Source organism: Carcharhinus amblyrhynchos, unplaced genomic scaffold (genome assembly GCF_965287045.1).
Source record: "Carcharhinus amblyrhynchos unplaced genomic scaffold, sCarAmb.v2.hapA scaffold_852, whole genome shotgun sequence".
Taxonomy (NCBI): Eukaryota; Metazoa; Chordata; class Chondrichthyes; order Carcharhiniformes; family Carcharhinidae; genus Carcharhinus; species Carcharhinus amblyrhynchos.
Window position 1 is genome coordinate 16,543 of NW_027650592.1, and position 18,015 is coordinate 34,557.

Sequence of the window (18,015 nt, forward strand, 5' to 3'; positions counted from 1 at the left end):
GAATACTGTGTACAGTTCTGGTCACCCTATTATAGAAAGGATATTATTAAACTAGAAAGAGCGCAGAAAAGATTTACTAGGATGCTACCGAGACTTGATGGATTGAGCTATAAGGCGAGGCTGGATAGACTGGGACTTTTTTCTCTGGAGTGTAGGAGGCTGAGGGGTGATCTTATAGAGATCTATAAAATAATGAGGGGCACAGATCAGCTAGATAGTCAATATCTTTTCCCAAAGGTAGGCGTCTAAAACTAGAGGGCATAGGTTTAAGGTGAGACAGGAGAGATACAAAAGGGTCCAGAGGGGCAATTTTTTCACACAGAGGGTGATGAGTGTCTGGAACGAGCTGCCAGAGGCAGTAGTAGAGGCGGGTACAATTTTATCTTTTAAAAAGCATTTAGACAGTTACGTGGGTGAGATGGGTATAGAGGGATATGGGCCAAACGCGGGCAATTGGTATTAGTTTGGGGGTTTAAAAAAAAGGGCAGTATTGACGAGTTGGGCTGAAGGGCCTGTTTCCATGCTGTAAACCTCTATGACTCGATTATATGACCTCTGTATTTCAGTGCACCGGGGGATGTTTGATGTGATTTACACAGTACAATGCTGGTAAATGTGAGGTCATCCATTTTGGTCGGAATAACAGCAAAATGGACTATTATTTAAATGGTAAAATATTGCAGCGTGGCTGCTGTGCAGAGGGATCTGGGTGTCCTTGTGCAGAAGTCACAGAAAGTTGGTTTGCAGCAGGTAATTAAGAAGTGGGCCTGGGGTTACATGTAGGCCAGACCAGGGTAAGGACGGCAGATTTCCTTCCCGAAAGTGTGGCGACTAGGGGGATTTTCAGAGTAACTTCATTGCGGCGTTAATGTAACTCTAATAAATAAACTTCAAACTTTTAACTTTAAACTTTAGTCTGGAAGAGCGAGAGGCAATGAGGGGGTTGTTGACAGGATGGGTATGGGAGAGGATGTCTCCTGTTGTGAGAATCTTGGGGGGGTGGATTACTGTTTAAAAATAATATTGAACATAGAACACTACAGCACAAACAGGCCCTTCGGCCCACAAGTTGCACCGATCACATCCCTACCTACCAGGCCTATCTATAACCCTCAATCCCATTAAATCCCGTGTACTCATCCAGAAGTCTCTTGAAAGACCCCAGTGAGTTCGCCTCCACCACCACCGACGGCAGCCGATTCCACTCACCCACCACCATCTGAGTGAAAAACTTAGCCCTGACATCTCCTCTGTACCTGCTCCCCAGCACCTTAAACCTGTGTCCTCTCGTAGCGACCATTTCATCCCTGGGAAATAGCCCCTGAGAATCCACCCTATCTATTCCTCTCAACGTTTTATAAACCTCTATCAGGTCGCCTCTCATCCTTCGTCTCTCCAGGGAGAAGAGACCGAGCTCCCTCAACCTATCCTCATGAGGCATGCCTCCCAATCCAGGCAACATCCTTGTAAATCTCCTCTGCACCCTCTCAACAGCTTCCACATCCTTCCTGTAATGAGGCGACCAGAACTGAGCACAATAAGATGATTGAAGGTGGAGATGGGGGAGAAATGTTTTAAGTCCTCGCTGTTCCTAGGGGTTGGTTTCCCCAGTAATGGGTGCCAAACTCTCCCCCAGTCTGTGTGTGGTTTTAACTGTACCCCAGCAGAGGCAGGTTGTGGGGTACTGCTGTACCTGAGGCAGGGGTGACGGGGGATGGAATCAGGCACTATTCGCTACGCCCGCCAGAATCAAGACGAGGCATTCCAGGTTAGATTCGACACTTCGCTCTTCTTTTATTGACGACTCGCGCGTCGCACCACCTCCCCCCACCCCCCTGGCCTCCGTCCCCCAGAATCCCACCGAGCGTGTGAATCAGTTGAATGTCAGAACAGTGGGGAACAAAGCGCAGTATCGAAACTGCCATCGGTGATGCCTGCAAGAGAAAGGAACAAGACCAGTCAGGAGACAGCACACATTCCCCACCCTCTGGGTGAAGAAATGTCTCCTCACCTCAGTCCTAAAAGGACTTATCCCCTTATCCTCAAACTCTGACCACCCCCCCCCCCCCCCACCTCGTTGGAAACATAGAAAAACTACAGCACAATGCAGGCCCTTCGGCCCACAAACATGTCCCTCCCTTAGAGATTACTAGGCTTACCTATAACCCTCTATCTTACTAAGTCCCATGTGCTTATCTAAAAGTCTCTTGAAAGACCCTATCGAATCCGCCTCCACCACCACCGTTGCCGGTAGCCCATTCCACGCACCCACCACTCTCTGAGTGAAAAACTTAGCCCTTGACATCTCCTCTGTACCTGCTCCCCAGCACCTTAAACCCGTGTCCTCTCGTAGCGACCATTTCAGCCCTGGGAAATAGCCCCTGAGAATCCACTCGATCGATACCTCTGATACACCTCCATCAGGTCACCTCTCATCCTTCGTCTCTCCAGGGAGAAAAGACCGAGCTCCCTCAACCTATCCTCATGAGGCATGCCACCCAATCCAGGCAATATCCTTGTAAATCTCCTCCGCACCCTCTCAATAGCTTCCACATCCTTCCTGTAATGAGGCGACTGAGCACAGTGCTCCAAGTGGGGTCTGACAAGGGACTTATAAAGCTGCAGCATTATCTCCCGACTCCTAAACTCAATCCCTCGATTGATGAAGGCCAGTACACCATACGCCTTCTCAACCACATCCTCCACCTGCGCAACTGCTTTGAGCTTCCTATGGACCTGGACCCCAAGATCCTTCTGATCTTCCACACTGCCAAGAGTCCTACCATTAATGATATACTCCTTCATCCCATTTGACCTGCCAAAATGAACCACTTCACATTTATCCGGGTTGAAGTCCATCTGCCACTTCTCCGTCCAGTCTTGCATCCTATCAATGTCTCGCTGCAACTTCTGACATCCCTCCACAGTATCCACAACGTTCTAGTTCTGGACTCTCCCCACCATTGGGAACATTCTTTCTGAATCTAACCCTGTTAGAATTTTATAAGTTTCTATCAGATCCCCTCTCCCTCTTCTAAACTCCAGTGAATATAATCCTAACCCACTCAGTCTCTCCTCATATGACGGACCTGCCATCCCAGGAATCAGCCTGGTAAACCCTCTCTGTACTCCCTCTATAGCAAGGAACATCCTTCCTCAGATAAGGAGACCAAAACTGCACACAATACTCCAGGTGTGGCCTCACCAACGCCCTGTACAATTGCAGCAAAACATCCCTATTCCTAAACTCAAATCCTCTCGCTATGAACATACCATCTGCCTTCTTTACTGCCTGCTGTACCTGCACACTGACCTTCAGTGACTGATGCACGAGGACTCCAAGGTCTCACTGAGTATCTCAATTTACACCCATTCCAGTAATAATCTGTCTTCCTATTAATGCTAAAGTGGATCACCTCACATTTATCCTGCACCCGCCATCCACACACCACTCATTCAGCCTGTCCAAATCACGCAGCCACCTCTGTGTCCTCCTCACAGCTCACCCTCCCACCCAACTTTGTATCATCACAGCACACTCCTAACTCTCGTCCCCAGCCCACTAATCGGAGGAGATCGTCCCCCACCTCCCTGACATCCTCTACTCGAACCTGTCTCCAACTCCAACTGCAATCGACATCCACGCATTCCTGATTTCCTTCCTTCGCTCCCACGTTCCCTCACTCCCACGTTTAGTTTCTACATCACAGCAACAAACACATTCTGACTTACCCGATCTTTGGACTTAGCGAGGTGAGTGAATGAGGGGGAGATGATGGGGGGAGGATGGGGTGATGAGAGTTGGGTAGCACAGTGGGTTAGCCCTGCTGCCTCACAGCGCCAGGGACCCGGCTCCAATTCCCAGCTCAGGTCACTGTCTGCGCGGAGTCTGCACATTCTCCCTGTGTCTGCGTGGGTTTCCACCGGGTGCTCCAGTTTCCTCCCACAGTCTGATAGACGTGCTGGTTAGGGTGCATTGGCCATGCTAAATTGTCCTTTAGTGTCCAAAGATGTGTAGGTTAGGGTGGATTGGCCATGCTAAATTGTCCCTTAGTGTCCAAAGATGTGCAGGTTAGGGTGGATTGGCCATGCTAAATTGTCCCTTAGTGTCCAAAGATGTGTAGGTTAGGTGGATTGGCCATGCTAAATCGCCCCTTAGTGTCCAAAGATGTGTAGGTTAGGTGGATTGGCCATGCTAAATCGCCCCTTAGTGTCCAAAGATGTGTAGGTTAGGTGGATTGGCCATGCTAAATTGTCCCTTAGTGTCCAAAGATGTGCAGGTTAGAGTGGATTGGCCATGCTAAATCGTCCCTTAGTGTATCCGAACAGGAGTGTGGCGACTAGAGATTTTCACAGGAGCTTCATTGCAGTGTTAATGTAAGCCTTACTTGTGACACCAATAAATAAAACTTTACCGTGGGGCGTGCGTACATACCTTTTCTTGTTGCCATTGTAACGGACCATCCCCACCAGGTAGAGATCCTCCGGAACCAGCCAGCTGAAGTACTCATTTGACTCGTTGATGTAGTTGGTCCAGACGCAATTGGCAAAGCAGATCGACGATCTCCCACAGCAGTAGAACCTCCACCTGGAGGGGAGAGAAAAGGGTGAGTTACTGACCCCCTCTCCCCCCTGACCCAGGGCGCAGGGACGTAAACCCCTCCCCGGTGAGGGTCGTTTCTCTCACTCGTAACGATGACCAGAAAATGGGCGGTGGTGTTGTTGTTGGAGGGGGCGGGAGAAACACCTTCCTCCACCCCCCACCCCCCCGAGGGTGACAGAAGAATCGTAGAATCCCTACACTGCAAAAACTACGCTCATCACATTCCCACCCAGGCCCTACTGTCATAACACCCGTGCATTTACCCTGGCTAATCCCCCTAACACCAAAGGGCAATTTAGCATGGCCAATCCACCCTAACCTGCACATCTTTGGACACTAAGGGGCAATTTAGCATGGCCAATCCACCCTAACCGGCACATCTTTGGACACTAAGGGACAATTTAGCATGGCCAATCCACCCTAACCTACACATCTTTGGACACTAAGGGGCAATTTAGCATGGCCAATCCACCCTAACCTACACATCTTTGGACACTAAGGGACAATTTAGCATGGCCAATCCACCCTAACCTACACATCTTTGGACACTAAGGGGCAATTTAGCATGGCCAATCCACCCTAACCTGCACATCTTTGGACACTAAGGGGCAATTTAGCATGGCCAATCCACCCTAACCTACACATCTTTGGACACTAAGGGACAATTTAGCATGGCCAATCCACCCTAACCTACACATCTTTGGACACTAAGGGGCAATTTATCATGGCCAATCCCCCTAACCTGCACATCTTTTGACACTAAGGGACAATTTAGCATGGCCGATCCACCCTAACCTACACATCTTTGGACACTAAGGGACAACTTAGCATGGCCAATCCACCCTAACCTACACATCTTTGGACACTAAGGGACAATTTAGCATGGCCAATCCACCCTAACCTACACATCTTTGGACACTAAGGGACAATTTAGCATGGCCAATCCACCCTAACCTGCACATCTTTGGACACTAAGGGGCAATTTAGCATGGCCAATCCACCCTAACCTACACATCTTTGGACACTAAGGGACAATTTAGCATGGCCAATCCACCCTAACCTGCACATCTTTGGACACTAAGGGGCAATTTAGCATGGCCAATCCACCCTAACCTACACATCTTTGGACACTAAGGGGCAATTTAGCATGGCCAATCCACCCTAACCTACACATCTTTGGACACTAAGGGACAATTTAGCATGGCCAATCCCCCCTAACCTACACATCTTTTGACACTAAGGGACAATTTAGCATGGCCAATCCACCCTAACCTACACATCTTTGGACACTAAGGGGCAATTTAGCACGGCCAATCCATCTAACCCGCACATCTTTGGACTGTGGGAAGAAACTGGAGCACCCGGAGGAAACCCACACAGACACGGGGAGAACGTGCAGACTCCACACAGACAGTGACCCGAGGCCGGGAATCAAACCCGGGTCCCTGGTGCCGTGAGGCAGCAGTGCTAACCCCACTGTGCCGCTGTGAAACCCGAGTGTACAAAATGATGAGAAGCGGAGACAGGGCAACTAGGGATGGGCAATAAATGCTGGCTCAGCCAGAAACACCCACGTCCAATAAACAAATTCTGAAAAAAGTCAGAGGCTTTTTCCCTAGGGGGGGATGTGTCAATTACGAGTGGGGCAGGGAATGTTTAAGTGAGATGTGTAGGAGAAGAGAGAGAGAGCAGGAAAGGAGGAGAAAGATAGGGAGTGAGAGGGAGAGGTATAAACGGAGAGAGAGGGTGGGAAAGAGTGAGAGGGAGAGAGACAGCCAGATAGAGAGAGGGAGAGGGATAGAAAGTGGAGGGAGATAGAAACAGAGAGGGAGACAGAGATAGAGAGGGACAGACAAACAGAGGGGAAGAGAAAGAGGGTCAGAGAGAGGGAGCAGAGAGAGAAAGAAAGAGAGATAGCGAGAAAAAGAAAGCCGGAGGAGAAAGGGAACAAGTGGGAAGGAGAGAGAGGGAGGGAGACAGGGAAGGAGAGGGGCAGAGAGAGAGAGGGAGAGGGGCAGGGAAGGGGAGAAGGAGGGAGAGAGAGAGCGAGAGGAGCGGAGGAGAGAGCTTCTCAGCAGCGAGCGATGAAGGGAGAGCAACGACGCAGCTGGGATGGGCGCTGGCGTCCAACACCTTCCCGAGCCCAGTAACCACCAGCACCCCCCCCTCTCCCTGCCAAATAATGGTGGACCTTTGCATCTACAAGTGCAAGCAACTCTGTCACAGCAAGGCAGGGGGCCCGAACAGGGGATACAAAGAAAGAAGTGGAGTTGGGGGTGGGGGGTGGTGGAATCGTTGCAACTGCAAGGGAGGAAGAATCTCCCAGGGTGGGGGAGGCTGAGAGAGAACTTACCTGCGGTCCTTCTGGGGTGGGGAGTACAGGTTCTGCACTCCACTGATCAGCGAATCGGACGGGCAGGAGAAGTTGATGCCCTCGTCAAAGTTGTTGACATAATCCGTCCAACTGCAGTTGATAATCCCTCTGAATGAGGCCTTACAGGCAAAGTCCCAGACCCGCTCGTTCGTCTTGTTGTTGTACTGGCTGGACGTGAAGGAAAAGAACTGTGTTATAACAAAACTGTGCCTTTAAGAAACGTATTTAAATCACGTGACTCTGTAGCGCGTTTGGTGCGGTCCCTGGCATTTTGTCGGTGCCGTGTTGTCTGCAGCCGGTGTCCTCTATTGTTACTGCAGCAGTATAATTGATACTGCGGTTGTTTTAATCTGAACTAATGCAGGGTTCCGTCCTCTTGACAGAAGCCAGAGGGTGGTTGTAGAGGATTGTTCTTCAAACTGGAGGCCTGTGACTAGTGGGGTGCCTCAGCTGTGTCCACTGTTGGATGAGAATATAGGAGGCATATGAGAATATAGTTTGCAGATGACACCAAGATTGGTGGCATAGTGGACAGTGAAGAGGGTTATCTCAGATTGCAACAGGATCTTGATCAATTGGGCTGGTGGGCTGACGAACAGCAGATGGAGTTTAATTTAGATAAATGCGAGGTGATGTATTTTGGTAGATTGAACCAGGGCAGGACTTACTCAGTTAATGGTAGGACACTGGGGAGAGTTACAGAACAAAGAGATCTAGGGGGACAGGTTCATAGCTCCTTGAAAGTGGAGTCACAGGTGGACAGAGTGGTGAAGGAGGCATTCGGCATGCTTGGTTTCATCGGTCAGAACATTGAATACAGGAGTTGGGACGTCTTGTTGAAGTTGTACAAGACATTGGTAAGGCCATACTTGGAATACTGTGTACAGTTCTGGTCACCCTATTATAGAAAGGATATTATTAAACTAGAAAGAGTGCAGAAGAGATTTACTAGGATGCTACCGGGACTTGATGGTTTGAGTTATAAGGAGAGGCTGGATAGACTGGGACTTTTTTCTCTGGAGCGTAGGAGGCTGAGGGGTGATCTTATAGAGGTCTATAAAATAATGAGGGGCACAGATCAGCTAGATAGTCAATATCTTTTCCCCAAAGGTAGGGGAGTCTAAAACTAGAGGGTGTAGGTTTAAGGTGAGAGGGGAGAGGGTCCAGAGGGGCAATTTTTTCACACAGAGGGTGGTGACTGTCTGGAACGAGCTGCCAGAGGCAGTAGTAGAGGTGGGGACAATTTTGTCTTTTAAAAAGCATTTAGACAGTTACATGGGTACGATGGGTATAGAGGGATATGGGGCAAATGTGGGCATTTGGGATTAGTTTAGGGGTTTAAAAAAAAGGGCAGCATGGACAAGTTGGGCCAAAGGGCCTGTTTCCATGCTGTAAACCTCTATGACTCTATGTTGATTTACTGTTGCAGTGTAGACCTTAATTGGGATGATTAACAGGTCGGGTCATATGACTGGGGACAATTAGACTTTTACAGAGAATTCCAGCTCAGTTTTTCAGACGCTGTTTGGAATTGAAAACCATGAGTTTCTTTCTCCTCTCTGGAGTTGGAGATTCTGCTGTCTGGATGTTGCTGTTTTGGTTTTAAAGTTTACTTATTCGTGTCACGAGCAGGCTTGTGTTAACACCGCAATGGAGTTACTGTGAAACACAATGTAGCACAATGGTTAGCACTGTTACCTCACAGTGCCAGAAGTCCGGGTTCGATTCCCGGCTCTGGTCGCTGTCTGGGTAGAGTCTACACGTTCTTCCCGTGTCCACGTGGGTTTCCTCTGGGGGCCTCCACTTGTTAGAATGTAACCCGTGACAATGTTGTATCGGATGTCATGTGACCAACGGTAACAAGCTGTAAGGATCAGCTGATCCAGTAAACCATTCGACCAATGACAGAATGATGTAATAGTCAGCTGACCAGCTGACTCACTATCAATAAGAACCTGTTTGGAATTGTGTTGAGCTGGGAGTGGCCCAGGGCGAGGCCCCATGTTTGGAGTAATGAAGTTTTTATTAAACCCTTTCTTTGATTTATAAGTTGGAGTAAATTTTGTTGTATTTTTATTGTCTGTCTTTCAAGAGTTTCTTCTGAGAAAAATACCGGCACCTTCTGAAAGACGTGCGGGTTAGGTGGATTGGCCATGCTAAATTGTCCCCTTAGTGTCCAAAGATGTGCGGGTTAGGTGGATTGGTTGTGCTAAATTACCCCTTAGTGTCCAAAGATGACAGGTTAGGGATTGGCCGTGCTAAATTGCCCCTTAGTGTCCAAAGATGTGTAGGTTAGGGGGATTGGCCATGCTAAATTGCTCCTTAGTGTCCAAAGATGACAGGTTAGGGTGGATTGGCCATGTTAAATTGCCCCTTAGTGTCCAAAGATGTGTAGGTTAGGGGGATTGGCCATGTTAAATTGTCCCTTAGTGTCCAAAGATGTGTAGGTTAGGGTGGATTGGCCATGCTAAATTGTCCCTTAGTGTCCAAAGATGTGTAGGTTAGGGTGGATTGGCCATGCTAAATTGTCCCTTAGTGTCCAAAGATGTGTAGGTTAGGGTGGATTGGCCATGCTAAATTGTCCCTTAGTGTCCAAAGATGTGTAGGTTAGGGTGGATTGGCCATGCTAAATTGTCCCTTAGTGTCCAAAGATGTGCAGGTTAGGGTGGATTGGCCATGCTAAATTGTCCCTTAGTGTCCAAAGATGTGTAGGTTAGGGTGGATTGGCCATGCTAAATTGTCCCTTAGTGTCCAAAGATGTGTAGGTTAGGGGGAATTGGCCATGTTAAATTGTCCCTTAGTATCCAAAGATGTGCAGGTTAGGGTGGATTGGCCATATTAAATTGCCCCTTAGTGTCCAAAGATGTGTAGGTTAGGGTGGATTGGCCATGCTAAGTTGTCCCTTAGTGTCCAAACATGTGTAGGTTGGATAGATTGGCCATGCTAAATTGCCTCTTAGTGTCAGGGGGACTAGCTAGGGTAAATCCATGGAGTTATGCGGGTGGGGCCTGGATGGGATTGTGGTCAGTGCCGACTTGGTGGGCCGACTGGCCTCCTTGTGGCACTGTAGGGATTCTGTGATTCTCTACGACTCCAGACACACACGCACACACACGCAAACTGGACTCTGAAGTGCCTCCCTCTGGAATACTCCGATCATGGGGCAGTAAGGCAAAAGCACCAGTTGCTGGGCCCCGCCCCAGCGATAACCCCCGACATCCCTAACACACGGCTCTGTCCGTCCACCTAGTTACCTGACGATGATGGAGATGGAACCACCTCGTGGGCAGACGTAACTCATCCCTTTGGCGCCATCAAGGAGCCATCGCCTCTCTGTGAGAGACAAGATGATTAATTTCAATTTATTATTGTCACATGTATTGGGACACAGTGAGAAATATTGTTTCTTGCGCGCTATACAGACAAAGCATACCGTTCGTAGAGTACATAGATTTGATTTATTATTGTCACATGTATTGGGATACTGTGAAAAGTATTGTTTCTTGCGCGCTATACAGACAAAGCATACCGTTCATAGAGAAGGAAAGGAGAGGGTGCAGAATGTAGTGTTACTGTCACAGCGAGGGTGTAGAGAAAGATCAACTTAATGCGAGGTAGGTCCATTCAAAAGTCTGACAGCAGCAGGGAAGAAGCTGTTCTTGAGTCGGTTGGTACATGACCTCAGTCTTTCGTCCCAGTGGAAAGAGGTGGAAGAGGTGGCACAGTGGGGTTAGCACCACTGCCTCACAACGCCAGGGGCCCGGGTTCGATTCCCGGCTCGGGTCACTGACTGTGCAGAGTCTGCACATTCTCCCCGTGGTCTGCGTGGGTTTCCTCCGGGTGCTCCGGTTTCCTCTCAAAGTCTGAAAGACGTGCAGGTTAGGGTGCATTGACCGTGCTAAATTCTCAGTGTACCCGAATAGGCCCTGTGGCAACTGGGGGATTTTCACAATAACTTATTTGCAGTGTTAATGTAAGCCTTACTTGTGTCGAATAAATAAACTTTAAAAAAGACTTTAAAATTTTAAGAGAGAATGTCCAGGGTGTGTGTGGGGTGGGGTGGGGTGGGGTGGGGGGGTGGGGGGGTGGGGGGGGGCGGGGGGTGGTTCCTTGATTATGCCGGCTGCTTTTCCCCGAGGCAGCGGGAAGTGTAGACAGAGTCAATGGATGGGAGGCTGGTTTGTGTGATGGACTGGGCTACATTCACCACCCTTTTGTAGTTCCTTGCGGTCTTGGGCAGAGCAGGAGCCCAGACCGAGCTGTGATACAACCAGAAAGAATGCTTTCTATGGGGCATCTGTAAAAGTTGGTGAGAGTCGTAGCGGACATGCCAAATTTCCTTAGTCTTCTGAGAAAGTAGAGGCGTTGGTGGGGCTTTCTTAACTATAGTGTCGGCATGGTGGGGGGACCAGGACAGGTTGTTGGTGATCTGGACACCTAAAAGCATGAAGCTCTCGACCCTTTCTACTTTGTCCCCATTAATGTAGACAGGGGCATGTTCTCCTTTACACTTCCTGAAGTCGATGACAATCTCCTTTGTCTTGTTGACATTGAGGGAGAGATTATTGTTGCCGCACCAGTTCACCAGATTCTCTATCTCATTCCTGTTCTCTGTCTCATTGTTTGAGATCTGACCCACTACGGTGGTGTCATCAGCAAACTGGAAAATGGAATTGGAGGGGAATTTGGCCGCACAGTCTGAGGTGTATAAGGAGTATAGTGAGGGGGCTGAGAACACAGCCTTGTGGGGCACCGGTGTTGAGGATGATCGTGGGGGAGGTGTTGCTGCCTATCCTTACTGATTGTGGTCTGAGAGTTCGGAAGTTCAGGATCCAGTCACAGAGGGAGGTGCCGAGGCCCAGGACATGGAGTTTGAAGGTGAGTTTCGTGGAAAGAATAAGAACATAAGGAATAGGAGCAGGAGTGGGCCATCTAGCCCTTCGAGCCTGCCCCGCCATTCAATAAGATCATGGCTGATCTGAAGTGGATCAGTTCCACTTTCCCACTTTCTCCCCATAACCCTTAATTCCCTTGTCTATCAGAAACCTATCTACCCATGACTTAAATATATTCAGCGAGGTAGCCTCTACCACTTCAACGGGCAGAGAATTCCAGAGATTCACCACCCTCTGAGAGAAGAAGTTCCTCCTCAACTCTGTTCTAAACTGACCATCCCCCCCGCCCCTTATTTGGAGGCTGTGCCCTCTAGTTCTTGTTTCCTTTCTAAGTGGAAAGAATCTCTCTGCCTCTACCCTACCTAGCCCCTTCGTTATCTTAGATGTCTCTATAAGATCTCCCCTCAGCCTTCTAAACTCCAACGAGTGCAGGCCCAATCTACTCAATCTCTCCGCATAAACTAACCCCCTCATCTCCGGTATCAGCCTGGTGAACCTTCTCTGTATTCCCACCAAGGCCAATATATCCTTTCGCAAACACGGGGACCAAAACTGCACACAGTACTCCAGTCGCAGCAATTGCGTACCAGTTCACCAGATTCTCTATCTCACAGTGTTGAAGGCTGAGCTGCAATCAATAGATAGGAGTCTGATATTGGATGTCCTTGTTATTTTCCGCACAGGGGAAGTGATGGAACCAGTGCTTGCCCTGTGGGTGTTCCACACACACAGGCACCCATTGCCAATGGGTGAGTCACACTGAGGAACCTTTACACAACAGCTGCAGTACGCACTGTCCCAGAGAGTACACGCTTCATGTCTCTCAGAGCAGCTCCAAGCAGAGAGATGAGGACTGCCTGTTCCTGGACAATCGCCCAGAGGGTCATTTAATCTTTGGCCATTTCCACGCTCTCCTATTGCCCTCCCACTCTCCACACACTCAAACAGCCAGCACCTCCTGCTCCGCTGTCCCAGTATCCCAATTATCTCTGGGCACCATTCACACACCTCCCCCGGTGCCCGCTCACTGCCAACAACTCCATTTTAACACCCCCTCCCTATCTCCATCACCTCCTCCAGCCCCCTACACCCCCTCCCTATCTCCATCACCTCCTCCAGCCCCCTACACCCCCTCCCTATCTCCATCACCTCCTCCAGCCCCCTACACCCCCTCCCTATCTCCATCACCTCCTCCAGCCCCCTACACCCCCTCCCTATATCCATCACCTCCTCCAGCCCCCCACACCCCCTCCCTATCTCCATCACCTCCTCCAGCCCCCCACACCCCCTCCCTATCTCCATCACCTCCTCCAGCCCTACACCCCCTCCCTATCTCCATCACCTCCTCCAGCCCCCTACACCCCCTCCCTATCTCCATCACCTCCTCCAGCCCCCTACACCCCCTCCCTATCTCCATCACCTCCTCCAGCCCCCTACACCCCCTCCCTATATCCATCACCTCCTCCAGCCCCCCACACCCCTCCCTATCTCCATCACCTCCTCCAGCCCCCCACACCCCCTCCCTATCTCCATCACCTCCTCCAGCCCCCTACACCCCCTCCCTATCTCCATCACCTCCTCCAGCCCCCTACACCCCCTCCCTATCTCCATCACCTCCTCCAGCCCCCTACACCCCCTCCCTATCTCCATCACCTCCTCCAGCCCCCCACACCCCCTCCCTATCTCCATCACCTCCTCCAGCCCCCTACACCCCCTCCCTATCTCCATCACCTCCTCCAGCCCCCTCCCGATCTCCATCACCTCCTCCAGCCCCCTACACCCCCTCCCTATCTCCATCGCCTCCTCCAGCCCCCTACACCCCCTCCCTATCTCCATCACCTCCTCCAGCCCCCCACACCCCCTCCCTACCTCTGTCACCTCCTCCAGCCCCCTCCCGATCTCCATCACCTCCTTCAGCCCCCTACACCCCCTCCCTATCTCCATCACCTCCTCCAGCCCCCTACACCCCCTCCCTATCTCCATCACCTCCTCCAGCCCCCTCCCTATCTCCATCACCTCCTCCAGCCCCCCACACCCCCTCCCTATCTCCATCACCTCCTCCAGCCCCCCACACCCCCTCCCTATCTCCATCACCTCCTCCAGACCCTATACCCCCTCCCGATCTCCATCACCTCCTCCAGCCCCCCACACCCCCTCCCTATCTCCATCACCTCCTCCAGCCCCCCACACCCCCTCCCTATCTCCATCACCTCCTCCAGCCCCCCACACCTCCTCCCGATCTCCATCACCTCCTCCAGCCCCCTCCCTATCTCCATCACCTCCTCCAGCCCCTATACCCCCTCCCGATCTCCATCACCTCCTCCAGCCCCCCACACCCCCTCCCTATCTCCATCACCTCCTCCAGCCCCCCACACCCCCTCCCTATCTCCATCACCTCCTCCAGCCCCCACACCCCCTCCCGATCTCCATCACCTCCTCCAGCCCCCTCCCTATCTCCATCACCTCCTCCAGCCCCCTCCCTATCTCCATCACCTCCTCCAGCCCCCCACAGTCCCTCCCTATCTCCATCACCTCCTCCAGCCCCTATACCCCCTCCCTATCTCCATCACCTCCTCCAGCCCCTATACCCCCTCCCGATCTCCATCACCTCCTCCAGCCCCCTACACCCCCTCCCTATCTCCATCACCTCCTCCAGCCCCCTCCCTATCTCCATCACCTCCTCCAGCCCCCCACACACCCTCCCGATCCCCATCACCTCCTCCAGCCCCCTACACCCCCTCCCTATCTCCATCACCTCCTCCAGCCCCCTACACCCCCTCCCTATCTCCATCACCTCCTCCAGCCCCCCACACCCCCTCCCGATCTCCATCACCTCCTCCAGCCCCCCACACCCCCTCCCTATCTCCATCACCTCCTCCAGCCCCCTCCCTATCTCCATCACCTCCTCCAGCCCCCCACACCCCCTCCCGATCTCCATCACCTCCTCCAGCCCCCTACACCCCCTCCCTATCTCCATCACCTCCTCCAGCCCCCTACACCCGCTCCCGATCTCCATCACCTCCTCCAGCCCCCCACACCCCCTCCCGATCTCCATCACCTCCTCCAGCCCCCTACACCCCCTCCCTATCTCCATCACCTCCTCCAGCCCCCTCCCTATCTCCATCACCTCCTCCAGCCCCCTCCCTATCTCCATCACCTCCTCCAGCCCCTCCCTACCTCCATCACCTCCTCCAGCCCCCCACACCCCCTCCCGATCTCCATCACCTCCTCCAGCCCCCTACACCCCCTCCCTATCTCCATCACCTCCTCCAGCCCCCTCCCTATCTCCATCATCTCCTCCAGTCCCTACACCCCCCACCCTATGTCTGCAGGCACCACACACCCTCCTTACCTTCATCACCTCCTCCAGCCCCCCCATCTCTGTAACCTCCTCCAGCCCCCTGCACCCCCTTCCTATCTCTGTAACCTCCTCCAGCCCCATGCACCCCCTCCCTATATCCATCACCTCCTCCAGCCCCTACATCCCCTCCCTATCTCTGTAACCTCCTCCAGCCCCTACACACCCTCCCTATCTCTGTAACCTCCTCCAGACCCTACACCCTGTCCTTACTTCTGTAACCTCCTCCAGCCCCTACATACCCTCCCTATCTCTGTAACCCCCTTCACCCCTACACCCCCCTCCCTATCTCCGTAACTTCCTCCAGCACCCTGCACCCACTCCCTATCTCTGTAACCTACTCCAGCCACAACACCACTGCACTGCGGGAGGGTCGGCGCCGAGGGAGCGCCGCACTGCGGGAGGGTCGGCGCCGAGGGAGCGCCGCACTGCGGGGAGGGTCGGTGCCGAGGGAGCGCCGCACTGCGGGAGGGTCGGCGCCGAGGAAGCGCCGCACTGCGGGAGGGTCGGCGCCGAGGGTGACCCCTCAGTGGTGGGGGGGCTCGAACATATCCCATGGCTGCTCTTACGAGAGGTGTAGAGTCTGGGAAGGAGGGGGGAGATTTCTGTGGTGCTCCTCAGGTGAAAATCTGTCAACTTGCTGAAGGAAGGGCATCCGATCGGGTCACTGTAGCTTGTGGGAACTCCTGGAACGCGAGGTGCAGCGCCGCGGGGGTGAGCGACCCTGACCCGTAGCCCGCTGGCTGTAACACGGAACGGGACGGGGGGAAACGGCTGTGGGAAGAACAACTGAAAAAGGAAAGAATCTCTCCCCGGTAACGAACAGAGACCCTACCTGGGGATTCGAAGAGTCCCCCAGCTCGGGCCAGGAGGAGGCAGAGGAAGAGGCAAAGCTTCAGGTTTGACATCGGATGGCGCGGGGCTGGGGAGCGAGAGAGAGAGTGCATGCAACCGTCTCTATCCACCGTCAGCTACACGGGCTCAGGGTGCCAGGAGGTCCCGGGTGGATGAGCACACCTGGTGGACGTTGGCACCCCCTCCCCTTCCGCCCATGCCACACACACGCACATACATCAAGGCCTGTCGGAACACCGGCCCTGAGGCTCGGCACTCCAGGTGCAGTCTTTTGCCAGCAGACTGTTCAAGGTTCAGCAGCTGCACACATTCTTGAGTTGAGGCGGAACTTGAATCGGAGTCAAACTTGGCTCACGGATCATAGAATCCGCACACTGCAGAAGGGGGCCATTCAGCCCATCGAGTTTGTACTGACCACAGTACCAAAACGTTCACCCTAGCTGGTTCCCCCTGACACTAAGGTGCAATTTAACATGGCCAATCCACCCTAACCTGCACATCTTTGGACGCTAAGGGACAATTTAGCATGGCCAATCCACCTAACCTACACATCTTTGGACACTAAGGGACAATTTAGCATGGCCAATCCCCTTAACCTGCACATCTTTGGACACTAAGGGGCAATTTAGCATGGCCAATCCACCTAACCTGCACATCTTTGGACACTAAGGGGCAATTTCCATGTCCAATCCAACGAACCCGCACATGTTTGGACACTAAGGGGCAATTTAGCATGGCCAATCCACCTAATTTGCACAATCTTTGGACATTAAGGGGCAATTTTGTTCGGCCAATCCAGCGAACCTGGACATCTTTCAGAGGAAACCCATGCAGATATGGGGAGAACGTGCAGACTCCACAGACAGTGACACAAGCCAGGAATCGAACATGCGTCCCTGGTGCTGCGAGGCAGCGGTGCTAACCCACTGTGGTACCATACTGCCCATGCTAAACCCAGAGCACTGCGACAATCCCTACTGGGTGTCGGGGGGGGAGGGCGCTGGTGGCACGTGGCATAGTGGCTGGCATTGTGACCTGCCTCAGTGCCAGGGATCTGGATTTGATTCCTGGTTTGGATCACTGTCTGCGTGGAGTCTGCACGTCCTCCCCGTGTGTGCGTGGGTTTCCTCCGGGTGCTCCGGTTTCCTCCCACAGTCTGAGAAATGTGCAGGTTAGGGTGCATTGGCCATGCTAAATTGCCACTTGGAGTCCAAAGATATGCAGGTTAGGTGGATTGGCCACCCTAACTATGCCCTTTAGTGTCCAAAGACTGCAGGTTAGGTGGATTGGCCATGCTAAATTCTCAGTCACTGTACCAGAACAGGCGCCGGAGTGTGGTGACAAGGGGATTTTCACAGTAACTTCATTGCCGTGTTAATGTAAGCCGACTTGTGGATTTACTCTGGGTGCTCTGATTTCTTCCCACAGTCCAAGGATGTGTGGATTAGGTGGATTGGCCATGCTAAATTACCCCTTAGTGTCCAAAGATGTGCGGATTAGGTGGATTGGCCATGCTAAATTGCCCCTTAGTGTCCAAAGATGTGCGGATTAGGTGGATTGGCCATGCTAAATTGCCCCTTAGTGTCCAAAGATGTGCAGGTTAGGGTGGATTGGCCATGCTAAATTGTCCCTTAGTGCCCAACGATGTGCGGATTAGGTGGATTGGCCATGCTAAATTGCCCCTTAGTGTCCAAAGATGTGTGGGTTAGGTTGAATTGTTTAATTAGGTTAAATTGCCCCTTAGTGTCAGGGGGTTAGTAGTGTAAATAAGTGGGGTTATGGGGCTTGGACCTGGGTTGGATTCGGTACAAACTGGATGGGCCGAATGGCCACCTTCTGCACTGTAGGTGCTGTGTTGTGAGCAGATGTGTACGATACCTGCAAAGTGCACACATATATGTAACCCATGAAATGGTCCATGGGTGCACGT

General features: G+C 52.1%; 1 protein-coding gene across 1 annotated transcript; it reads right to left on the bottom strand.

The window, feature by feature from the left end:
• Positions 1–1,843: 1,843 nt before the first annotated feature.
• On the bottom strand, positions 1,844–16,557 carry LOC145340222 (dermatopontin-like). Its single transcript, XM_080184649.1, has 5 exons — positions 16,066–16,557; positions 10,232–10,310; positions 6,957–7,145; positions 4,436–4,588; positions 1,844–1,934 (listed from the first exon to the last, which is right to left on the bottom strand). Exons 1-5 carry the CDS (start codon positions 16,175–16,177, stop codon positions 1,874–1,876), a joined length of 594 nt encoding a protein of 197 aa, XP_080040775.1. The 5' UTR covers positions 16,178–16,557; the 3' UTR covers positions 1,844–1,873.
• Positions 16,558–18,015: the final 1,458 nt, after the last annotated feature.